Source organism: Lepeophtheirus salmonis, chromosome 14, assembly GCF_016086655.4.
Source record: "Lepeophtheirus salmonis chromosome 14, UVic_Lsal_1.4, whole genome shotgun sequence".
NCBI lineage: Eukaryota > Metazoa > Arthropoda > Copepoda > Siphonostomatoida > Caligidae > Lepeophtheirus > Lepeophtheirus salmonis.
In genome coordinates, this window is record NC_052144.2 from 19,907,693 (window position 1) to 19,930,506 (window position 22,814).

The 22,814-nt window shown below is 30.5% G+C and overlaps 1 protein-coding gene across 1 annotated transcript in view; it reads right to left on the reverse strand.

Annotated features, from left to right (window-relative positions):
* Positions 1-22,814, reverse strand: part of LOC121129657 (uncharacterized) — a 193,054-nt gene that overhangs the window by 35,042 nt on the left and 135,198 nt on the right. The window contains exon 4 of the mRNA XM_040725381.2: positions 20,026-20,162. Within this exon, the coding sequence (XP_040581315.1) occupies positions 20,026-20,162 (137 nt within the window). The remainder of the gene's footprint in view (positions 1-20,025; positions 20,163-22,814) is intronic.

Below are 22,814 nucleotides of genomic sequence, written 5' to 3' on the forward strand. Positions count from 1 at the left end.
CTCTCTCTTTTTACCTAGAGAACGTATAGCCATAAAAATGTGATTAAAAGGAAGAAATATTAATTTATTCTCCCTAGAAACTCCAATATGTTGAAGAAAGCAAATGCATATCCTACAGTGGGGTTTATAAAGTATAAGGCAAGAGAATGTTCCTCCTTTTTGTTTAAAAACTATCATTTCAACTTAGGCTAAATTTTGATATCTTATGTTTAATAAAACAAAGAAACTGCAATTTTTGTGGTGCAATTTTGAGCAGAAAATATCATTTTCCCAAGCTAAAATACCCTGTACCATGTCAAAAATGCTATAAGAGATCCTAACATTACTTAAGTCAGTTTATCCATTGTCCCGTTAGAAAAGGCCGGCGTGTATAGGGATAAATATATTAACCCGAAAAAAGGGACAGTCTACCTCATATATTATGGATATAATATTAAAATGTTCCGATATATGCATATTCTTATAAAAGATATATTATGTACGTATAGTTTACATAATAAAATAAATAGCCATTAATCTTTTTAAATAATAAATAAACACATAACGTGCATCTTGTCATGAAAAAGGTTGGTAAGCATACAATTTTTAACAAAGCTTAATGATGCAATAGTTTGGACCACCATACTCTGTGCACATCCTGTTAAAAAAATATATATATTTGCAGAGGGAGAATATTAATTGAAAAATATTAACTAATATTTTTTTACACTTATTAGAACTATATGTATATAAACATTAGGGACCCAAAACTTTGGTTAGAATTTAATTACGAGGTTTTACTACTCAATCAAACGGCAGCTCCAACAAAAGTTAATAGATTTTGTTTTTATACCACGTCTTTTATTGTAAAAATGTCGAGAAATAACAAAAAATACAACGTGTGTGCAATCTCTTCCGCTCCAACGTTAGCCCACAGAGACCCTTTGAAAACTCCATTTGGACTGCCTATAACATCAAGAAATCAACCCCTGGACTTTGCAGTTGAAGGTGTCCTGGAGATGTGCATCTGCCACACCTCATATCTAAATGTGGATTAGTTCTGAGCTGCCATCATGACAGTGTGGTACACCATGGACCTTCTTCATCAAGAGCTGCAAATCTGTTCACCAGTATCTGTAGGCTGTTATTACTTGTGAAGGAGGCCATATTGAATATCAAATATAGCTAAACATATCAAAAATTCAAATAAAATAATAATAAGCAAAAATCCACTGTTAACTCATATGGAACTTTATTAGGACATTAATATATCATTACAATGTTATTTCAACATTAGGAAATAATAACTTTATTAGCACATTGCTCCAACAATATAACACCATTATAAAATCAAAAGCTGTCCCTAACAATAAATCAATAGGACCCCTGAGCTTGTTTCTTTGAAACTAGATGGTACCAGCTGGGGGACTGTTCCTTACTCCTTTTGCTCATCGGGATAAATTTTGGTTATTAAGTTAGAAGAATACGGTCATTTCAAAACTAAAGATGTTGAAAATAAAAGACCGCTCGACTTAGACTGGGACTATATTAAAGGGGAACTAACGAATCTATCTAAAGATGGCTGCAGAATAAGAAAATATTAAGTATGATTGCAAATAATAAAAGAGGGTGAGAACATGTATTATGATGGTAGCTTGTTGCTTTGAAGTCAAATTTTTCAAATAAAAATTTTCAACCCAAAAATAATTAATAGCTACCCTGCACAAATAATTTTGTTGTTATTCACCTACTTACTGTAAATAAAGTAATAAGTCCCCCTTTATCATCGTCTCATACTTAGAAGATAAATAAAACAGAATGCATTAATTTATTATTGTGTTTCCCGGTACTAATTGATCCACTAGCTGGGGCTTAGGGACAAATGCCTTAAAGCAAATGATCATAGATCCTTATGTTCACATACCTTAATATATTTAAGTATATTTATCATCTCTGGTAACATCCTTTTATGAAAACTTTTTTTTTTGTTGAATAATTATTTATTGCAACGTGAGCATGTTTTTTCATATATGGTACATGAATGTTTTATGACTGAGGTTGTCAGACTTTCGGAGTGAAAGGACCAAATTACTAGCACGCGGAAAAAAAAGAAGAAAATATCTAGATTAATGAAAATGTGCCTTGATACTTAAACTTTCGAATTAAAAGCAAATGTATTCGTAAAACTATTTTCATTTTAAAATTCTAGATGTTTCCACATTAAATAATAGCAAATTACTCAATTTTAACATTATCTATTATAATTATGGAAAAAAAAGTAAACAAATGTAATTATTCTATCGTTTATTTTTGCAGCTAAAGTAAATTGACTTTTCCGTATTAGGAGGACTCGTCTTCAATAATAATGAAGTCCATATTATTTATATATAATAGATCCATTCCTGGATCTATTTTTTAATAATATTTCAATATAAGATGTATTTAATGAATAAAAAGGTGTAATTTTGTACCGACCCTTCACTTGTGCTTCCCTGTGTCTCGGAAGTTAATTATCTGGCTATCTTTTGAGTTGATTATATCAATGAATATATCCCATAGCGAAGTTCAAGTGAAATGTTAATAACAAAGCTATGTTAGTACAAATCTACGTACAACGGTAGTTGTATAAATAACAGAAAGGGGACCTAGGAATGGATTTATAATTATAAGTTGTATTGACTTCATCATTATATAAGGCGAAAATGTTCATTGCAAATACATTACAGCTCGAGGCGAATTAATAAGTCAGTTTTGTACCTGACTTGTACATTTAGCTTAATATGATTTATCGCAAACAATAATAAGAAATGTAAGAACTGTTGAATCAGTATGCAACTGTATTTTGGCCTGCTGGCTAAAACCTACATTTATTACTAGTATTTTGTAGTAAAAAAACTATATAGATAAAAATAAAAAGGAACACCAGTCGATAAAAAGTATTTCTGAATTCGAAAGTTTTCTTAAAATGTGTCTTGTCATACATAATCAATTGAGATGAAAAATTTTATTTGGAAGAGAATAGTTTTTTTTTCTTCAATTGCTTTATATTATAGCTAAAACTAAATAAAATACATTTTATTACAATTTAAAAGATTTCCTGCCAAAAAAACGTCGATTTAGATTGACTTTTTTGGTGTAAGATTTAACTTTCATAAGGAATATTAATAAATAATCAATGCTAGGTTGTGTGAAAAAAATTCCAAAATCAAATATAAAAAACTGGGTCAGATGACTCGATTTGTAATAAATACAAATCGTTAACATTCGGATAAAAATTATATTAAAATATGGTTTAATCTCCTTGCATCTAAAATATTAATTACTTATTATAATAAGTTAAATAAACGAATTTCCAAGACCTGTACTTTTGCATATAATAATATAAAAAAGAAAGTCGGATAAAAAATATCACAATTCCAAAAAAATGAAATACGGATTGTTAATTAATGTCCGAAAATTTAGGGATTTTTTTAACTCTGGTTCAGTCATTTTTTGTGCATAAACAAGCTGTAATAAACATTTCGTTATCTTTTCATCACGACTGAACAAAAAGCCAAGAGGCAACTCATCTCAAATCTCCTAGATATTGAAGTTGAGGTAACGAGGATTACGAAAATGGTGAAGTTCTCCAAAAGCTTGGTTTTCAAGGTGGCCAGAAATTAAGAACCATGGGGAAGACAACTCCAGGTATGGATGAAGTGGAGGGCACAATTTAAGATGGAATCCGGAATTCTTGTCTAGTTAGAAGAAGAAGGACCCCCACTGAATGGACGAATCGCCTCACCAACGACTACTCCATGCCTATTAGGACCATTGGGAGGTCCACGAAGGTCGACTTGGGATTGTCCTCATACACGAGGGCCCAACACCACCTTCTAATGGAGGTCATGAAGTCCATGAAGCTCGAGAGTTAAAGATGTGGCACCTTCCCCGCCAGATTTGAACCTGCTGGACTTTACCGTGTAAGGCACTTTGGAGGAGGAAACCAACAAAAAAACTACACACACAAATGTGGACTCACTGAAGGCCGCCATAGTGGTTGCGTGGGACAACTTGTCTGATGAGTGTGCCATTAACTTTTTTAAGGCCTTGGCGACTTGTATGATTGATGCCGAAGGTGTCATATTGAGTGATCAAGTTTGCAAAGGCATTGTTTACAAGTTTTGTCAAAAAAATTTTTTTTTTGTTATAATTGAAAAAAAAATAATTATGAAAGTACTTCTAAAGCAACCTCTCAAGTACACGTTTTACTGCCGACTCTGTATTTATATTTTTTACTGCCTCTAAAAAAATAACTCCAAGGCATATAAAAAATGATAGTTTAAAAAAGAAGAAATATTGAGCAGTTAGAATAGTTTGCTATAAACTTAATTTGAACTTCATAGTGAATGCATTAAAACAAATAAAAAATACTATTGCATTAGTTTTTCCATGGAGTATTACAACGGAGGATGGGATGTGAACATATTGTATGCTCCATTACTTCCTTAGAAAGGAACGTCATAGGAAATAGAGCATTCAAACAATCTTTTTACAATATACATTATCTTTGTACATATTTATCTTAAAGTCTAATGTATATATTTCTTTTAGTGCATTGAAATCAATTTGTATACATATACATAAATAATCATTCTTCTTATTGAGCTCTTTATTGGCAATAAATTTGCTTACATATATTGCATATCTATAAAATTTGTCTGTGTGTATGAATGTATTTTTCAATTATGCACTGTCGTTTTTGGTATATTTTAAATATGAGTTGATGACTCATTTTAAGCAAAGAGCCTTTCTGCTTAAGGCTTAGCCCGGTAGCATTTTAGAGACTAAAGTACTCCCTGGTTCATCACGTCATATCAACTATTTTTTTCAAGCTGTTATTTTTTATTATTAAGGAAAAAACATCAAAATATTAAACAAGTACGTGTGGTTGTTCTCATGAAAAAAAGAGAGTAATTCTCATAATTTCTTGTGGAATTATCTTCTATATTATTTATGCCATGCTGGTTAATCCCACTATTATATATATTACTAGCGGAAGTACTTGGTATTGCTCGGATTTAGTTATTAAACTATAACTAAGAATGTGGAAACTGTTGAAATTCTCGGGAGCATACATTTAAAAAAAGTAAAATTTGTAATCTACAAGATATTAGTACTCTGATTAAATATTTCCCTCCTTTTTTTAAATTCAAACGAATTATTGATATACATACATGGCGTTCTCTCTCTTTTTTTTTTTTTTTTTTTTGTTAGATAGCTTGCTCCAACCTGCAGTAGTTGAACAAAGTAGAATCAATGGACGAATTCTTTGTCCTAAATATTTGGAAAATGCACGGATCCCTCCTTAGAATTTCCACCGGGAGCGTCAAAATAACAATTCCTCGAAATCTGAGACTCAGTGAGACGTTCGTTCGTAAGTTTAGGAGGGAAATTGAGGTATATAAAGGTGGTTTTGATGCAAGAGCAATGCAAACTGAGGTCAAATGGATTCAAAACTATCTTAATAACTTCATCTCATCGGATTTCTGGCCTATGATTGATTTTTTTTTAATGTGGGAATGATCGTACAGCAAACCAACCGAACACCCTGCAACACCAAAGACGAACTTATCAATTGGATCAAGAAGGAATTGCAGGATTTACCAAAAGTCTAAGTGGCGAAGGCTTGCTCGAGCTTTTGGTCTCGTATAGATTCTGTAATGAATACAATAAATCAGAATCCATCAAACTTTCAGAATCTTTTTTTTTCTTTTTCTTTATTTGGCGAGGAAATTGCTTTTCAATTCTTTTATATTTATAAATAATTATGCCTAAGTTTTAATTTAATCATGTTGTTAAAAACTAAAATATTTTGATTTAAAATTCAAAAAAGTTATTTAAAATTACAAACACAAAAAAACTACTTTTTTTACTTGCATTAAGAAATATAAATCCTTTTGACTATCAACTCTAAAGTATATGCTGTACTAAAATTGAGCTATACACGCTCCTTGCAAAGTTGTTATTCCTAAAGTAGTAATGGAGTTCTAAGTTATTATGCCTACTCTCAAAATTAAATCTTCCACTTACAAACCAACTTTACTTTATTAATACACTCGTACCCGGCATTACACGGAATTATTTCGTATTCATCTACTGCTCCTTTTCTTCTTCTTTTTTATATGACATGCTGAGCTTTATGCAAGAACGACTCCGATGTTGATCCTCAATTCTACTCCGAGCCTTTCAAGGACTTAAAATTACAACAACACAACAAATCCTCAGGTCTGCTTTCCATCTTTTATGATATCACACAAATGTTCCATCAGGTTTCGTATACGTCAATAATATGGTGTATGTATTAGAAAAAGAAGTTGACTCCTCAGGAATGATATGGTATTGGGGACAGTCTAGGGAAAAAGAATAGAAAGCATATTTAGATTGCCCACTCCAAAAAAAGGGCAAGCTTAAAAATGTATACGATTAGCATCACTCTCAATCTATATATATTTCTGTAAATATTTAAGTAGATAAAAAAGTAGTTCCTGACATAAATCCATTTTCTTTAACATTTTATACAAGCGTATTTTAAATAGAGTTTGTTGTTGGGCTTCTTTTTTTTTTTTTTTCAAATACATGAAAAAACTAAAAACTTAGCTGTCTTATCAAAGTCTTAAAAAAGTTTACATATATTCATACAGACTACAAATAAAAACTAATTCTAAATTTCAAATATCAGTAAATACATACACAAACAACGTTGGTATAATACCTCTCTCCCAGACTGCTGATATTTAAAAATGTAATTGGAAGGAAATAAACAATTGAGGAAGATTAATTGTATATATATATATATATGTAGTTTAATATTGCTCAAAAGTTATTTTATTTCAATTGATATATAAGGAATGGTAATCCAATTGTGGAGACATTGTATCAGTTTACCCGAACGTCATACTTTATCTTTCTATCTCGAAATTGAAGACCGCCTACGCGGTAAGTTTAAATTCAATTATAGGAACCTTTTAATAACAAGGCAAAAACTTCGCTTAGGGACATGATACCTCACAAAGAATATATAGATATATTATTTGAGTAAGGTGGATGTATTAGGACAATTGGAACTTAGGAGGATCAAGAAAGTACATGGGAGGTCTTGTTATGAGAAAGTGGTATATTCATTACTAGATTGTACCATTGGAGGGCCGGAGATATGACATCTCATTATGTAAGGGACTACAAATTTCTCTTTTATCTTGCCCTCATTCCTCAGTCAAAGGATCAATTTTTATCGATATTACCCCTTCAATAAAATATTCCTATAAAAATAATTTATATATTTAATAGTAATATTTATATTTGTTAATAGATTATTTATTATATCACCATGGCCCATAGTTACCTTTTAAAAAAGTGGCCAAATTCAGATCTAATAACTAAAATTATTTTGAAAGTGATCTATTCAATAAAATTTGATATTTCTCTTATATGTATGGAACAAAACATTATATGTACTGACTTTCTTTAGCACTAGAACGAAGGCGGTATATTATTCTCCTTTCTCAGACCGCTGATGTTAAAAAAATGGTTTCAAAACTATGCTGAAATTCAAAATAATGATATTTGAATCTCTTACTATTAATATATGTAGTTACTATAAAAGTATTAACTTTCCGAAAAAAAATCAACAGAATGACTACCAATATGTCTGAGTACATGTTTGAACAAGTAAAAATCAGTCGGTTCAAAAATGATTCCACCATCCTCTGAGGTAACATAAGACAATATAGGAGAAATAAAAGGCTTTTTTTATTTATTTCATCCTTCAAACGCTCCAATACTAAAAAAAATTCCAATTTATAGTCTGATAATTTTTGAGGTAATTCATCAATAGGATATAATTTGCATCCCATAATATTGATGCCATAACCTTGCCGGACTACTGTTGAGTCTGTCCACCTGTTTGATTCGGCTTAAGGTAGGCAGACTACTCCTTTCTTAAGCCTCAACTCTTTCAATCGACTTACTTTCTTTTACGAGATGCAAAATAATAAATAGAATTTACTGATGTTTTCGTCGGCATATGCTTCTTTAGGATGTCCACAGCATGCATAGCCTTCGACGCACATTATACCTCATTTGAAATTAGCAAACCGTATTTCAACAGTTATTTCACTGGTGTAGAGGCCAAATAATGTTTATCAAGCCGAGAATTGGCTTTAACAATATTTTTTCACCCAAAAACCAATGCTTCATTAACACCCGAAATTCTTTTTTATCCATTTTTTAACAATAAACCAATTGTCTGACAACTATAGTTTGAACGTTGATACAAACCAAAAATCCTATGATACCGTGTAATCTATTTAAATTTGAACTCTTACTAATTCAGTCATTATGAAGGTTGAATGAATTCATATTTTGATACATGAAAGCATAAACAATTAGAAAACAAACTTGAGCTCTCTAGCTTACGTACAAGTCAAGAAAATGACACTTGAAAGTGACTTAGGAATTTCCATTCTCGAACTCCAATCAATTAAGCGTTTCTATAACAACCCTCTACGCCGTCAACAAGTCCGAAACGTTTGAGGGGAATATGGGCTCTGTTAATAAGGCCAAACTGGACGAGGATCAGTTAAAGAAAACAACCCAGGCTAATCGCCTCAAGTCCATGAGGGTTCATGCAAGAGATATTGGGATTTCACACCAGATTGTCTAGAGCGCTAACAAAAAAAGTGGATGAAAAGAGCCTTGTGATGGTAGAGAGGCCAACTTTTGACACTGGTAATGAAAGAAACCCATCTACTCCGTTGCAAGACTCAATTGGATGAGTCATTTGAGTTTTTTTGAACTCTTTTTTAAAAAAAAATTCTCCCATACATGCCTGATGCCAAGACCCTCAACTACACCTTAAAACGTCAAGGGGAAGGCCTACGGTGTTAGTCATCCAAACACCGAGGCCCTCAATGCCACTGTCATCTAGCACTGGGCCACCATAACAGACGACAATATCTGCAGCAGGTGCCGAGCTTTTTTCTGCCACCTAAAAGCCATCATTGTTGCTAATGGTGGCTACATACCCCCCCCATACCCCTTAATTAAGAGAGCTCAGACAAACATCTATTTACAGAGTATTCATTTTGTTCAAATTATATTTTAATAGACCCCCTGGTATAATTCCCATGGAGCCATCTTTGTGTCAATCTACGAATTTTTCAGTCCACCTAATAGATTTCTATTTTATTAAATATTTTATAAACTGTACTAAGTCAAGTAGCCCTTGTTATATTAAATACGATACAATATTTTTCTTATCGAATATATAATTAGTCAAATAATCAAATTTCCAAGACCTGAATTTTGTTGCATATTATAAATTAATAAAGAAGAAAACTGCATAAAAATATCCAAAGTCCTAATAAGAAAACAATATGTATATATATATATATTTGCAAATATATTAAATATATGTACAAATACAAATAATATCAGATATCCGACAGCCACGTTTTTGTTTAGTATTTTTTTTTTTACTATAAAAAAACTTACATTGGCAAAATTGAAATCTCATGTCATTTTTGGTAGGGTATAGGCCATTTTAGTTTTTTTAAATTGTAGGTTATGTTTAAAGTTGCCAATTTTTAGGTCTGTTGTAACGTTTTAAATAATGAGTCAAAATTTGTAGTTTTTATTATTTGTTTATGACTGTAAAATATTCTGTAAAATAATTTAAAAAGTTTAAAATGAAATTTATGATAAAATAGAGCTGAGAATTAATGAACATTTAGAAAACAATAGGATTATATAGCTATTGATTTTTCAAAAGCTTTTGACTCTATCAGACACGTTTTTATTATGAAGACTGTTAAGAAAATCTTGCCTAAGAAATTTTATAATCCGATTAGGGCTCTACTTTTGAATGGAGCTTCAACAATATCTATAGGTGGGTTGGAGAGTAAACCAATTGAATTGAAAAGAAGTTGCCGACAGGGATGCCCGGTTTCTCCTTTACTTTTTTTGCGGCAATTGAAGAACTCAATAATATTATCAAAAGGAAATATGGCGGATTTGGTATTCAACTAGGATCGAGCAGGAAAATAATTGATATGTATGCAGATGATGTGACTCTTATGGTAGAGGCTAAATCGGAGAGGCAACTGATTAGAAGGATCGAGATTCTCTTGGGTTGCTTAGAGAAGTTTGAGATAAAGTCTGGCCTTGCAGTCAATAAGTATAAAACGGCAATACTACCAATTGGTAAGTGGACTTCGATATCTTACACCGAAGTTCGAGGTTACGCAATAAGATATACTTTAGAAATTCTTGGGATTAAGAAACTGGACTTCCCTTAACAGTTTGATCTATAAAAAATTAGCGGAATGGAGAAATTTTAACTTACAAACAAGGATTGACTTATATAACACACAAGTAATTCCATGGATCTTGTATAAAGCTACTTCGTCTCCGATAATCGGAGAGCATTCGATTAAGGAGGAAAAAAGTTGGCTTGGAAAGTTATTTTATAAAACATACATTCCGTCATTAAAAAGAAGCAAAGAACAAATTGGAGGTGGACTTGCCACGATTTCTACTATCTTGCCTAAAATTTACAAGAAGATTTTTCTTAATTTAATTGTGAACCCAGATGTTGGTTGGAAGTCTTGTATTTCCTCGAGTAGGATTTGGAAGTGGATTTTGTTTGGAACGAAAATGATAAATTCGCAAGTGGTCCAATTCTCTTCTTTTATTGGGACAGCTCATAGAATTTTGTGGTTAAACGATGTGGGTTTTGACTCGAACTCGACAATAGACGTAATACATAAGAACAGGGGAAAGAGGTATTTCTTTAAAAACCATGAAAATCCAATAAGCATGGAAAGGGAAGCGTTGGATAATAACGTAATTTCAATTCATGATGTAAAATGTGATAATATTTTCTCGAAAGGGAAGTTTTTTTTTTCCTTTGCAAAGGACAGCAGCAACACACTGTATGCTGACTCCTTGGCCTATGAAAATGGGTTCGTTTAAAAAGTATCAACTGAAGCCATCACGGTTTGTGGAAAATATCTCCGTATTCTTAGTTTGAAGGACGATTGGACAAGTCATATAATGAATTCGACTAAAGGAATTGCCGATGGCAGGAAATTCACTGCCCAATTTCAAGTGGCTACGGGCTGTATAATTTTTAACGATTATTGTAAAAACTGTGGCAAGATGTTTAATTCTGTTATTCATGCTTTTGCTGAGTGTCCTTTTTTGCTGTTATTGAGGAAGTTTGTTGAATGGAACTTGGAAGGTCATTTAAACACCGCACCAAACCATATCTCGGCCATAATTCTTTTTGGGCTTCCAAAAAATAAGTTAATTCCTTCGAAGAAGGCTAAAGCAATCGGGTTTGGCTTACTTAACTCTAAGGCTTATATTGCAAAAAAGTTGACATTGAAGGAACCAACAGATGGAAGGGAGTTAAGAGGCATACTTATTGCGGCTTCGTCACGATACTTGGCTTTTGAATTGAAAATACCCAAGGACGATACATTGACGTTCCATTTAGCGCTGGATATTATTCGGTATTTTCTGGAGAACTCAATTAAATACATACAAATTTTAAATCACATTATCAAGATATTTAATAGACATAAAAATAGGCAAATCTTAGATACTTAGTTTTAGATTTATGACTTTTTTTGGTTATATTGTGTTTTTATTTGTTGTTGGGATTTTTTGTTAATCTCATTTATTGTATAGATTTTTAGTGTAACTAAAGTGGTCTTTGTTTTTGGGAACTAATTTTAAACTAGAATGTTTATTTATATTTTTACAAAATGTAATTTCCCAATTTATTATGATGTATATTATTTTTATTTTTTTAATATTATATATTGTAAAATTAAGACCTTAATAAAAAAAAACAAAAAAAAAAAACACAATAGGATTATAATTTGTATATTATCACCATATAAATATGTATCATAAAATGAATTAATAATTATTACACTATTTAATTAAATAAAATAATTATTACACTATTTAATTAAATATAATAATTAAATATTACCTTAAATGTTTAAAAGTGATAAAAAATAATCCCACAGATAGAGATATATCCCTACAAAGACCCTCATTTTTGTAATTAAATATATAAATGGAACCATGAATCGTCTAGGGAAACATTTAATTCATGAAACGTGATTTAATAGTTCTTTAAAGGCAATTCTTGATTATAATAAAGAATAATCCATTTGATGGAAGAAATTACTTATTCGAAAGTCAGATTTCCTTTTATAAATTCAATAAACATAATTTTATCACTGATTTCCATTATTAATGAGTATGACTATTTATTTAACCTCATATAATTAAAAGTTTTTAAGAAGAAACTGGAAGGATTTTCTAAATTCACTATGCTTTATCTATCTGTCTGATGAAATTGTCAGTTCATTTTGACTAACTTTGCATATTTTTACGTGTAAAAGAAAAGATTGTCTCTGGATGAACGTATTATCATACCTATAAAAGCTGAATAAATGAACAGCTCCGTCTCTACTTCTAATAAAATAAAGTAAAAAAAAAAAATTATTTTCTGATTAGTCTTTCAAAATATCTCTATATTTGTGGTTCATTCCTGCAAATTTATTATCACTGATGTAAATATATTTGATGTTTACTTACAACTGTTGACTTATTAACCCAAAATTCGAAATTAAATTTGAATTAAAAACCATAGGGTCTATTTATTCAAATTCATTATCATTTCCAAAGTTCAAACTGAAGACATGGAATATTTTGAAGTCTATTTGATACTTCTTTCATTTTCAATTGCTTTTATTTATTTCTATTAGGATAGCAATGGTCATTTTCAAGAGAAACGATGTTTAGTATTTATATGAAGTTATAGAGCAATAATTTTGAATTGAAAATTATAGTCGTTTTAAAATTTATCTCTTCTCTTCTAATTTCAATCACTGCTGACTGGAAAAATAAATGGATCAGAAAATAGTACACTTATGTGTTATGGAGTGTCTGTAATGTATATAGTATTCTGCTGATTAGTATATTTATTTCTTTATAAAAATGTCTCAATTCATTTTGTTTGATGTATAAATGACATTTGTTACTTATATTTTGTTGAATATATTTATTCTATTTGATATTAATATCTTTTATATCATAATTATTTTAATCTTTTTAATTTGTCTGATTCTCTACATATAAGTTTTTACATATTAAAATTTATGAATAATATTTTTAATAATAGTTAATTGCTTTTTATTTGTATTTTTAAAATTTACCCATACTTATTTAATTTACAAACTCACGTTATAACACCTTAATTTATCAATTTCCTTTAGTCTATTGTCCATTAGTGTTTGATTTCTCATCATAACACATCATATCATGTCTGTGACTCAAAGGAACAAAATTGAAATTATCAAAATGTTAATGGATATTATAGTATGTAAAGATGGAGTATTGAGCAGAAACTCGTTATATTATATTACTCCAAAATCATAGCATCATACGCAGCTGATTTGGTTCAATAAGCTTTTATTACTAGTACCATATATCTTGCTCCCACCCTCTCCTCTAGTTAGTAATTAAAAAAAAAAAAACCTACTTAGACGCTGAAGGGATCCCTTAAAAGAGCAACGTTATCATGTTTTCTGTTGCAAATTAGATATTAATATTTTTGCTGTTAATTATTACAAAATTTAAAAGATTTTTGCGAAATTTGATTTCATATAGTAAATCACATTAGAAATTCATTTTTTTAACCAATACTGACATACATCTATAACATTGAGTATTCCAACTATAAAAAAAACCAATAAGTATTTGGCTTACATTTATTTAGCTGCTTTAATCGATAAATATTGATTTATTTTACTAGTAGAGCATTATACAAAGCATAGAATACAACCGATGCACTTTGAATTTAATTTACTCCTATAAATATATATATTTTTTGTCAATACTTGATGGGATAATTTGTAATAAAATTTAGATGTCTTGATGAAAATGTGACTTCTAAATATATTATAAATGCATTCATAAAAACAATTGTGTAATTTTATAAAAAAACACTCTTTGAAGGAAATTAAATTTATTTTTGTGTTTGTAGATTGTGTAATGACTCCAAAAAATTATATTTTTTATTTTAAATATTATCTAATTAAAGTTAATATGAAGTATCATTCCAAAGAAATTATTATACTAATTATATTTCATGTAACACAGCTTGCACCACAATGAGATAAATATACTCATATACAAAATGTGAATTACAATAACTCATCACACTTGTTTATGAAATTATAACTTTATTTCGCACTTGGATTGATATGGCGTCCTCCTAATTGTTTTTACTTTGTAAAAAAATGAAAATGATCTTTATAGTTATTCAATTTTTGCTTATGTGGCTCAACTTATTTTGTGGAAAATGAATAAATTAAAACATCTACAATGTTTAGTAGTATTAATCCCTTTTAACTAAATAAAAGACCAAAGTATAAACCATAATTGGTAGATAAACGTTTTCAGATTTAAATTTTGTAAAATTATTTATGTATCCTTATCTGAATGGAAGAAAATTCCGGGTAGGAGAAAGTAAAATTGGACCCTCTCCTTGGAAATCTAATGTACCTATCTTTTTTTTGATAACGCTGATACAAACAAAGTCTTTTACAAGGTAAGGACATATTACCTATTTAATTTATTCCAAATCGGTTGCTTGAACAAATATTTTTATACCTAAGTGCTACACTATCAAGTTTAGTTGAAAGTACATACAAGGTGGACCCTAAATACTGTAAAATAAATAATTGTATGTAACTTATACATTTATATACCTAAAATTTTAGGGGAATACTACACACTACTATATAAAAAAGTGCATAAAATATTATTTAAAATTGTTTTCTTTTGCCAAAATTACAGCGTTGAGTCTTTTAGGAAAGGCATTGCAGGAGGATCGGACCATCTCCAAGGGAAACTTGTCCCATTTCCGAATTAGAGAAGCTTTTAGTGAATCCAAATTTGGTTAAATTTTCTTGCAGGCCCTGTTCTCCAAAATGGACCAGATTCTAAAATCCATCAGGTTCAAATCCGTACTGGATTGAGATCAAAATCTCAGCACTAAAAACTGGGGAAACGAATCTGGCACCACCCCTGCATCATATTGGACGTATGAGAAGGATCACCATCTTGTTGAAATCTCTAAGTCTCTTCTTTGAACTGAAAATTTGACCACAAAAGAAGATCTTTCTCCAGGATGGTGTTTACGTACTCTAAGCTGTTAATATTGACTCCAGAGGTTACAAAGACTTGTGGTGCCTTACCGCATCTTATAAGGGGCTGTGGTTTTTGCATCTGATAGATTCTACAGGTAGTATTAATTCTTTTTCAGGCAAAACCAGATCATTTTGAGAGTTCAATTCAGCCTCATCAGAAAAAACTTAGAAAAAAACCGGTTTTTTAATTTTTCGGTTTACTTTATTTTCTATCAGACGACTGTAAGGGAACATTTTCCGGTCCTTTTTCACAAGGTTTTTCATTGTTGTGTGGGTCATGCCTTGCTCCATGGCCATTTTAATGGGATTCTCTATGAATTTCACCAAATCCTTTCTCGTATGCTTAAGTGTTCTTACTAGTCTATACTGATCGTGATCGACCACTCCGAAATATGTATCTTTGACACTATTTGTCTCCTTGTATCTGTCTACAGCGTTTTATAAAGGGTTTTGTTAATATTCATTATCTTTAAGGCCTTAAAAATCTTTGGGCTACTCTTCCCAATGTAGGGAAGCTTGACAACATCATCAAGTTTGCCTTCCATGCTCCTAATTGAAGGATCACTAAAAAATTATTTTAGCAAACTTTTTTGACCAATGATGACTTATTTACCTGTACTATTGAAATTTGTATAAAAATATCTCGAAATCACTGAGAGTTATATACGAGTAAGTAATGTTGTGACAGTCCTGATTTAGAACTGAATACTGCAGTGCCGTCCAGTTCAGTTCTGTATATCAGTCATAACACTGATAATGTTCTGTCACTCTCATTTATTTTTTCTTTTCTAAATCAACTGTAGTACTGATAGTCGGAAGGATCGGTTCTAAGGCTGAACTGGAATAAACTGAATAAATACAAAATTAAAAAGTACAAGTAAAAATGTAGAACTACGCTTTTAATAAAATATTATTAGGTAATATGATAATACAGAATCTAATAAAATACTATGTAGAACTTTTATATTATTAATTGGAGAAATTATATGACAATAAATAGCAATTGGTATGAGTTACTTATTTGGCTAACTACCACATAATTTTGGGCTATTTTTCTGTTTCTTTTTGAAGGAAAGGTTGCGTAAACCAACAAAGGTAACGACATGAATCCCTTGTATTACTCTGAGTAGTCAATAACAAAGAATTGAAAGTTTAAGAGAAGAAAAACACAATTTGGTTATAATGTCATAATTTAATGCTAGAATGGTCCTAATATACGATAGTCCTCATAGGTACACATATAATTAAATGAACTCTGCTCATTCATGTGAGCAATTGCATCATAGCATAGAGAGTAGTATTAGATAGTTTTAATATAATATGGATAAGAACTTTTTACATTATAACCTAAGCTATAACCTTATAACAATAAAATTCTTTCCAAAAAGGAAAATAAGTTTTATTTGATTTTTATTAATAATAAAAAAAATATTTTTATTGAGCATGTCTCAAAGTATGAAGACTTGGACTTATGTTGGACGTGTTAGTTTAAAAGCATGATGACATGGACTCAGAAAAGTATGATGAAAAGAATTATTTATGTGAACAGATATTTCTATGTATATTTAGTGAATAAGGAGAAAATTTTGGTTTCAGAGCGTTATAAGAGACATTTAAGTCAGTTTTTGTTGTTTAAAATTGATGATATGACTATTGTGAAGTAATATATCCACTATTTTTGTCTGTAAAGAGATTGAGACGTCTCCCTGTAGTCTCTGAAGTTAGATAGAACTAGAACTGTGGCACCCAAGTCATTTTATCATAGATTTAGCTTCCGAATATGATTAATCAGACTCAACCCGGAAAAGATAGAAGGAAGATACTTAGGCAGGGTAACTTAAATTAGTCTCAAAAAAAAAAAAAGCTTGAACTCAGACAAGATGGACTCGACTACAGTATACAGATGTTACATTCAAATGAAAGAGTGTTTTGCTCAAAGTGATTCGGTCTTCTAAGGATTTATGTGTATTATATCAAGAAGAACATCATTGTCATCTCCACTCTCATTGTATTCTAACAAAGACTTTAGTATTTATGTTAATGAATTATACAAGTTTAAGTTAGGAAGGTGAAACCATTAGACGCATCTTTCCTGAATTAACAAAAATGTAATTGAAACTCTCAAGCAAAGTACAATTATGAAATATTTATATATTTGTTCAAGAAATATTGCAATGATTACATCGGTCAATAAGTCCCGGGCCAAAATAACAGATGACGCCACTAACAAAATATTTTTCAAAAGTGCAAACATTTAAAAGGTGAGTTTCATAATTTCATGACGTTTGGCTTATTGTTTATCGAGTTACAGTGGTTTAAGTGACGCTACTTTTGTGATTCTTAAAAAATGATGGATTCAAAGCAATTTCGTGTGTTGATTTATCATTGCTTTTCGATTGGAAAATATACCGTTCAAGCCCAAACTTGGATTGAAAAATGTTATCCAGACTCTGCCCCATCGAAAACAACCATCAAACGATCAATGGATGAAACATGGATTCACCAGTTCACTTCAGAATCAAAATGGTAGTCTGCTTAGTGGTGTGCAGATAGAGAAGCCGTCCAATACGTCCAAAGACTCAAACGTCGGCTTGGAAGGTCATGGCCTCTGTATTTTGGGATTCGGATGGAATTTTATTCATTGACTACTTAAAACATGGAAAAATAATCAACAGCGACTATTATATCAGTTTGTTGGATCGTTTGAAGGCTGAAATTACCCAGAAAATACCTCATTTGAAGGAGAAAAAGGTGTTCTTTCACCAAAACAATGCATTGTGTCCTAAGTCAATAAAAACAGCCGCGAAAGTGGTGGAATGGGCTTCAAATTGCTACTACACCCAACGTATTCTCCAGAACTTTTCCAAAGTGACTACTGTTTTTTTGTATAACTCAAAAAGATGCTCCGTGGAAAGATGAGGAAGTGATTGTCGAAACTGCAGCATATTTTGAAGTCTCAATAAACCGTTCTACACCCGTTGTATCGAAAAGCTAGAGAAACGTTGGAATGATTGTATCGTTCTAAAAGGAGATTGTATTGATGAATAAAAATGAATTTTGACCAAAAAATGTTATTTTCCTATCAAGGGCCGGGACTTATTGACCGATGCGTTACCTTTAAATCTAATATTTTAAAGATACCAGACACCAATTATTTATTGAAGAGTCTATTCGAACAATTTTGTCATTCGTCTATTGGCAAATGATCGTTATCTGATCTGTATTTCTTCAAAGAGCTTAACACGTAATCTTGCTACAGAATATTTTGCAATTTAAGTTCTTTTTTCCTACAAAAGTTAACTATCAGTATTCCCAGAACAGCAAGAAACCAAAGTTAATAAAAATTAAAATTTATTCCATAATGCATGTACTACTGACTTTTGACTTCCACCACGCTTTTAATATTGACGTCATAGACTATGAGTGGCTGCGTGTTTTTGTTAAAATCTGCCTATCTTGCTCAGTAGTCGGTACAATACATCAGATCGAAACTTCTAGCAAGACCATTTGCATGATGGTCTAACCTTGTATTTCTATTAACCTTGTAAAAAAAACAATGTTTTAATATCTTCTAAATCCCAAAAAATGTATGAAATCATCATCATTCCACAAAGAGATTCATGGTATAAAATTTCATATACATTATTTGTTTTGGTCACCGTGTCTTGCTCAAATTTGATTTCTTTGACTTCTATATTGCTAAATCTTATGAAAAAATACATTAAATTTGAAAGGAACAGCGTGTTATTTTGATTTCTTTAAGATTATCACTGTATTCTTGGCTGTTTAAATGCCCCTCCGGCAATGTGACCATGGTATAATGAGAATAAAATGACGACGCGAACTCTTTTCAATAGACCATATTTTATCCATTTATCCCGAATCTCTATTAGCAACTATTATAAAAGAAAACGAAGATCGAAATTTAATTAAGTATTATGGTTCAATCTTAGTTTTAACTGGATTTCTAGGACAACTATGAAAACTACGTTCAAATGAAGAACCCTTCACTAAATTAGAGCAAAATTAAGCATCATAATCTTTTACATTTGCAGTTAAAGTCTAAAACTATCATCTAGAAACAAATACAAAATAGGAACTTTGGTGATTGACAATCTGTAATCCCCCCTGGGGAAAATGTAATAAAATTTTTTCACAGAATAAAAAGTTGAACAATGAACTTCTTTCCTTTAGCTGACATCAAAAATAACATACCTTTTCCTACAAGAAGTTATATTAAACCTAATAAAATGTACTTGATGACTTTTATCACGCTGTTTAAGAAGTATAGATTCTAAAAATACGGAATAGATTAAGCTTATTTTTGCATGTCCCTTCGAAACACTGAGCTAGAAGTATGATATTTTTTAACTTGAATGTATTTTCGATGTAGTGGCCAACATGGACAAGGAGCTCCTCATCCAGGCCTGTCCCAGGTTAGAGGCTGTTTGGTTTGAGTGATTGACTTCCCTTTGTACTCTGTCATGTAACAGCAAAAGTTTTGTGAATTGCTGGATTAATTTTGGGAAATAAATAGTAATAACCATTATCCTTAAATTTTACAGATTTAAAATCCACACTCTGTACAATTCAAAATGGGGGCAAAAAATTGAAACCGCAGGTGCTTGAATTGTAACAAGTTATTATATTTAGGTTAGATTTTTAGAATAAAATAAAATTTTGAATTAGTAGATAAACAAAGCTGCCAGGTTCAGCTAATAAATTATATTTCTCAACAACTAATATACTTAATATTACGATAATGACTTACCGTAATAGTTGGTCATGTCAACGGGGATTGCAATAATGAGGCGAAGACTTTTATACAACTCTCTTTCAAGTAATTGGGTGAGCATGTATAGACATATTAGCTGTTGGTTGTCAAGTATCATCCCTTCAAACAGTGCACTGAAATAGAGAAACTTTATTAGGTTTCTTATTGTTTTTTTATTAATACATTGAACTTTTGTAATATTTAAAAATAAACATTTCTTTATTTATTTATTCTTGATACAAAGAAAAACAAATAATAACACCCAGATACATAAATAATATTATTCTATTATATAATAGTATTTCTTTGATATAACTACACTTAATATATGTAGGTAATTGATTAATTCATTACTTTCTAATATTACAAATGATATATGCTAAGGAGCTTTTTGGTCCTTAAAAATAAACTAGTAATATGAGAAGCTCAAGAAACCTTATTTCGTGATGATATTACGGTAGTTTAGGAGGCTTCCTTATTGAAACATATAACGTTAATTATCATAACCTATATTAAATGGGAATTTTCTGTTCTCTTTTTAAATACATTTTAAAGTTTCTTCGATCCAACAATCTAGTGTGTGTTAAACATTACATAATATAAATGCATACTTTATTACGAATATGTTTATTTAATATGTTATAGCGTTGTGTAATTTGTTAAATTATTATCACATCTATATTTACATAAATAAACCTATTTATGTAAATAATTATATTACAGTGTTGATAATTTTTTGGGTTTATATCCCCCCCCATGATGAAGGCTAGCAACGCCCTGATGATCAGCCCTGACAACAAATTTGTAATAAGTAATTATTATTATTGATTTGACAAAAAATATAATATATTTCAAGAAGACACAACAAATATTGATCTAAAATAACTTTTAAAGATTGACTAAACATTCACAAGAGATATTAGTATTTGAAATAAAGTTATTGAAAAACACTCACAAATTTATTGCAAAAGTATTCAGGGGTATCTTTTTGTGGTTTCTCATAAGGCAGAAAAGATCACTTCATTTTGGTAGTCAGGGGGATGAATATCGGGCATAGCAGAACTTCAAGTTAGAGACGTTGTAGTTTTATACTTTCATCTATGTCAGCTCGGAAATATCTGTCTACGTTATCACACAGCGTACATTAACTAACCTTTCTTTCAGTTATTCTAGATTTTTATTTGTCCCTACGAGCCACTGTGACATTGGCAATTTCTTTATCTGGCATTCCTTGTTTTTTAATGCTTGTTTTATTTCAAACCCCCTGCTAGCATAATTTTGGCATTTTTCTTCACCAGCTTTCTATAGTCTTTAAAATACCTTAACGATCTTTTATCAATTAAATCTGTTGATCTAACCTTGCCATACAATGACGATGTACAACTCAGTTGCTCAACTGTATTGAAATTTTCTAAATTTTGAGGGTTCATATGAATAAATACGTGCTAAGAAGACTCATCATATTCACCAAAGCAAAAAATGTCACCTTTCTCCTTTTAAAATCTTTTGATCAATTCAGAAATTATATTTGTAGCAAAAGTAAAGGATCTATAGCTTTATAGGATCTAATTCCTTGGATAAGTTTCGGAACACTCAAATAATTTTGCTCTAAGTTGTTTCAGCCGATGTAGTCAAAGAAAGGAAAGGAAAATAACAAATATACATTATAAGCATGAGTAAAAAAAACAAAAAAATTTAATCACGAACTTTTTCGAGATTGAAGGTAAGAACTGTTCTACATATTAATTGGGTTTCTGTAGCTCCTATATATACTCATACGTACTTTTGATATCAAATACATTTCTAGGAATGAACACTATCTACTCGTTTGAAGTACGTTGGAAATTATTGTTAGACCAGTATGAAATTTTGTAGCTTTCCAAAAAAGGATCCAGAAGGAACAAATTGATTAAGAGGCTGAATATGTACTTACGGGATGGGCGAAGTGGAGAGTAAAATAACAGTTTTCTGATTAGAATAGGTGGGTTTCTTATTTTTTGTAATTACGTTTATTAATTAATAAATAATTGCGGTGATAACATCTCTCTCTGAAAAAAGAATTCTCCCATATCTTTGGTGTATTTAAAAAAATATATAGATCTAATAAATATATATTTCAGTATATTTTCTCCTCCAAAATGCTTCAATAGGCCACTAATGTGATAAGGAGTCTTAATTCAGGGACAACATAATTTTTTATCCCACCTTCTCCACACGCTCTACAAAATTCTTATGACTGAGGATAATCCAGGGTGGAGTAGTGGAAAATATGACTTGCCGGTATGCTATCTAGTCTAGGCCTGCTTTATATCAGTACTAACAATCCTAAATTTTCCCACACATTCCAAAAGTTTTAAAATAATGTCCACAATTAATCTGAATATTTAATGAGATTTGTAACAAATATGATTAAAACGTTTTCATATGAGAATTAAAAATACACCTATATTAGGAATTTTATATTTTTCTTGATTATTGTGTAAAATTGTGCTGGGGTTGAATTTAATGCATTTATTGATATTCGAATTTGTATCAAGGGTTGATCGTGTATAACATCACTTTTTTTTAAATGACTAAAAATATAGATTATTTAGGTAGATTTTAGTTTCAAAATATCATTAAAAACTAACAAACATAAAAAATACATTAATAATTTCTCTAAAATTCTTTTTTTTCATTTTCTTAGAAAGAAATAAACAAAAGGAAATGAAGGAGAATAAAAAAAAAAATTAAATTCTCCCTCCCCCTCACAGTGATATTTATTATTCATCAATCCGAAGAATATT